The 2,766-nt window shown below is 48.5% G+C and overlaps 1 protein-coding gene across 1 annotated transcript in view; it reads right to left on the bottom strand.

The window, feature by feature from the left end:
* The window catches only part of CENPN (centromere protein N), a 13,627-nt gene extending 11,527 nt beyond the window's left edge, over window positions 1–2,100 (bottom strand). The window contains exon 1 of the mRNA XM_004704529.2: window positions 2,012–2,100. Within this exon, the coding sequence (XP_004704586.2) occupies window positions 2,012–2,040 (29 nt within the window). The 5' untranslated portion in view covers window positions 2,041–2,100. The remainder of the gene's footprint in view (window positions 1–2,011) is intronic.
* Between the last annotated feature and the right edge of the window lie 666 nt (window positions 2,101–2,766).

The following is a 2,766-nucleotide window of genomic DNA, read 5'->3' as shown; positions in this document are numbered from 1 at the left end:
TTCTGTTGTACAGAGGGTCGCTATGAGTCGGCACCACCACCACCACCACCACCACCAAGCCCAGATTTTGATTCTTGGGTCAGATATAAAACTGTTTACCTCCCCCACCCTCCCCTAACCATTCTACAAATAGCATCTCAACATGAGATTTAATGGTTTTTGGCCCCCTTAAATTGCCTATGCCATGTAAATAAACATGTCAGAATTTTTAAAAATCAGTGCCCTCACCCCTTTCTTGGGCAGAGTATTGTGATCATTCAAGGGCAAGTATAGGCAAATCGTTCATTCGTTCACTGATCTGTGGAACAAATGACTGGGCAGCTATGTGTACCAAGTACTTTCCTAGGCATTACAGAGAGATCCGTTCATGGACAGGACACAGAAAGCCCTGCCAGTATGGGCCATTCACCCAGTGGGAGGGGCAGCAAGTGTGATGATAGAACACATGGGAAAAATGGGTCCGTGTGAGGATCGGGCAGAGGGAGCCTCCTGGAGAAGGTGCCATTTGCTCCTGCCCCCGGAGGAGGGGAACGTTGTTCAGACAAGTTTGTACAGAGGTCCCCCAAATCAGTGGGCCTACTGCCCCTTTTCAGAAAACAAAACAAATTAATCCATGCCTCTTTAGCAATGAAAAACTTTTGTACTAGCGCCCATAATCCAGGATAAGGTGCAGGTACCTGCTTATGCAGGCCTGGTGGCCTAGTAGGTTATGCGCTGGCTTGTTAACCACAAGGTGAGCAGTTCAAAACCAGCAGTCACTCCTTGGGCAAAAGACAAGCCTTTCTACTCCTGTAAAGAATTACAGTACAAACCTTTAAAACCCACAGGGGGCATTCTACTCTGTCCTACAGGGTAGCTATGAGTCAGAATAGACTCCAGGGCAGGGAGTTTGTTTAGATGGTTCCAGTGCCCACCAGGGAGCCCACCAGTAGCCACCCCTTTGGGAACCCAGGAGTACAAAAGTGCAGAGGTGAGCCTGCACCTGAGGCCTTGGAGGGAGGGAGGAAGGAAAGGCAGGTGAGGAGAGACATGGAGAGCCCTTGGGAAACTCTAAGAATCATGGCTTCTACTCTACTAGAAAGGCTTCACGGGCCGGACACGGGCTCACTTAAGCCATCTACCAGGGCGAGTTCTTCTCAGCTGCTACGCTGAGAAGGAAGTCTGGGGAGCAAGTATGGAGGGAGGAGGCCAGTTGCTACTGTACAGATGCAGAAAAGGGATGATCGCGGACCAAGGTGCTGAGTCTTCTAAGAGAAACGGTGTGATGGCATGATGGATTTGCCGTGGGGCGCGACCGAAAGTGAGGTGCTTATCAAGGTAACTCAGAGGATGGCGTCTCAGTCTGTGGGTGGGCCGGAGAAAACCTGCATTTTCAACCTGTAACTGGTAAGATAATGATCTTGCTTTTTAAAAAAATTTATTTTATTGGGGGCTCTTACAGCTCATCACAATCCATACATATATCCATTGTGTCAAACACATCTGTATGTATGTTGCCATCATTTTCAAAACATTTTCTTTCTACTTGAGCCTTTGATATCAGCTCATTTTTTTCCTCCCTCCCTCCCTCACGTCCCCTTGATTCTTCTTTTTAAATGTCTTACACTGACTGCTGTCTCCCTTTACCCACTTTTCTGCTGCCCATCCTCCTGGGAGGGTGAGCTGTACATTGATTATTGTGATAGATTCCTCCTTACTCCCCCACCTTTCCCTTATCCTCCTAGTATCACTGCTCCCCTTATTGGTCCTGAGGAGTGTATCTGTTCTGGATTCCCTGTGCTGCGAGCTCTTATCTGTACCAGTACACATGTTCTGGTCTAGCCAGATTTGTAAGATAGAATTGGGGTCATGGTAGTGGGGGGAGGGGGGAGCATTAAAGAACCAGAGGAAGCCACCAGTTGAAGATCCTGAATAAGCGGCTTGACTGATGAGCGCAGAAGGCCCACGAGCATCCAGGAATACAAGACCGCTGCTTCTTCAATGAGGATCAGTTAACAAACACGACCCGCACTTTTTTTTGCCTCCCGCCGAAGACGACATTCTTCAACTGTTCAGGTCTGGAGCCTGCATCTGGCGTGGCTTCCTCAGCAACAGGCCCTCATCTTCATGCACATGGTGGGGGCTGTATGAAAGGGGAGACCATGGGGAGAGGAATTAAGCCCTTCCACTACTTTCTTCTGAGAAGAGAGAAGCTGTGGGCCAAGTGTGACAGCTGATCGCCAACCTGTTACCTCCTTTGGAGACATGGATGGCATATCCCCTTTTCCCCTTGTATTTAAAGAACAAAGACCAAGCACAGGCGCTGTAGACTGGAACTTCCCATCACATCCTGTAATTGTGGCAGGGGCTCAAAGATCCTGGTGACTGTGGTTAAGACAATAGCCAGAAGTAGGCAGTCAATGGACACATCCACCACAACCTACGGGATGCCCAAGGACATACCATAAGTGCATCCTCCTATAAGAATCCTGGCTGTGGCTTATTTCTGCTAGATTGTTGGGTGCTTTATTTATTTACTTTGTTGTGGACAGTTTCTGCATGTACAAATCAGGGACACCGATTACGCTCTTCAAGCCACGCAACCATTCTCATCCTACTTTTCCAAGGTGCTCCTCTTCTGTTAACAGACTCTCCGCCACCTAAAGTTCCTATCTATTCTGTCTAGTTGTCTTCCTCAATTCCATCTTACCTTTTGAGGGTAAGGAGCCCCTGGTGGCCCAGTAGTTATGTGGTGGGCCACTGAGAGGTGAGCAGTTTGAAGCCATC

The sequence above is a fragment of the Echinops telfairi genome, unplaced genomic scaffold (genome assembly GCF_000313985.2).
Source record: "Echinops telfairi isolate 266 unplaced genomic scaffold, ASM31398v2 ScPeMD7_2291;HRSCAF=2852, whole genome shotgun sequence".
Taxonomy (NCBI): Eukaryota; Metazoa; Chordata; class Mammalia; order Afrosoricida; family Tenrecidae; genus Echinops; species Echinops telfairi.
The sequence above is the reverse complement of the archived record's forward strand: the minus strand, read 5'-3'. Positions and strand labels throughout refer to the sequence as shown.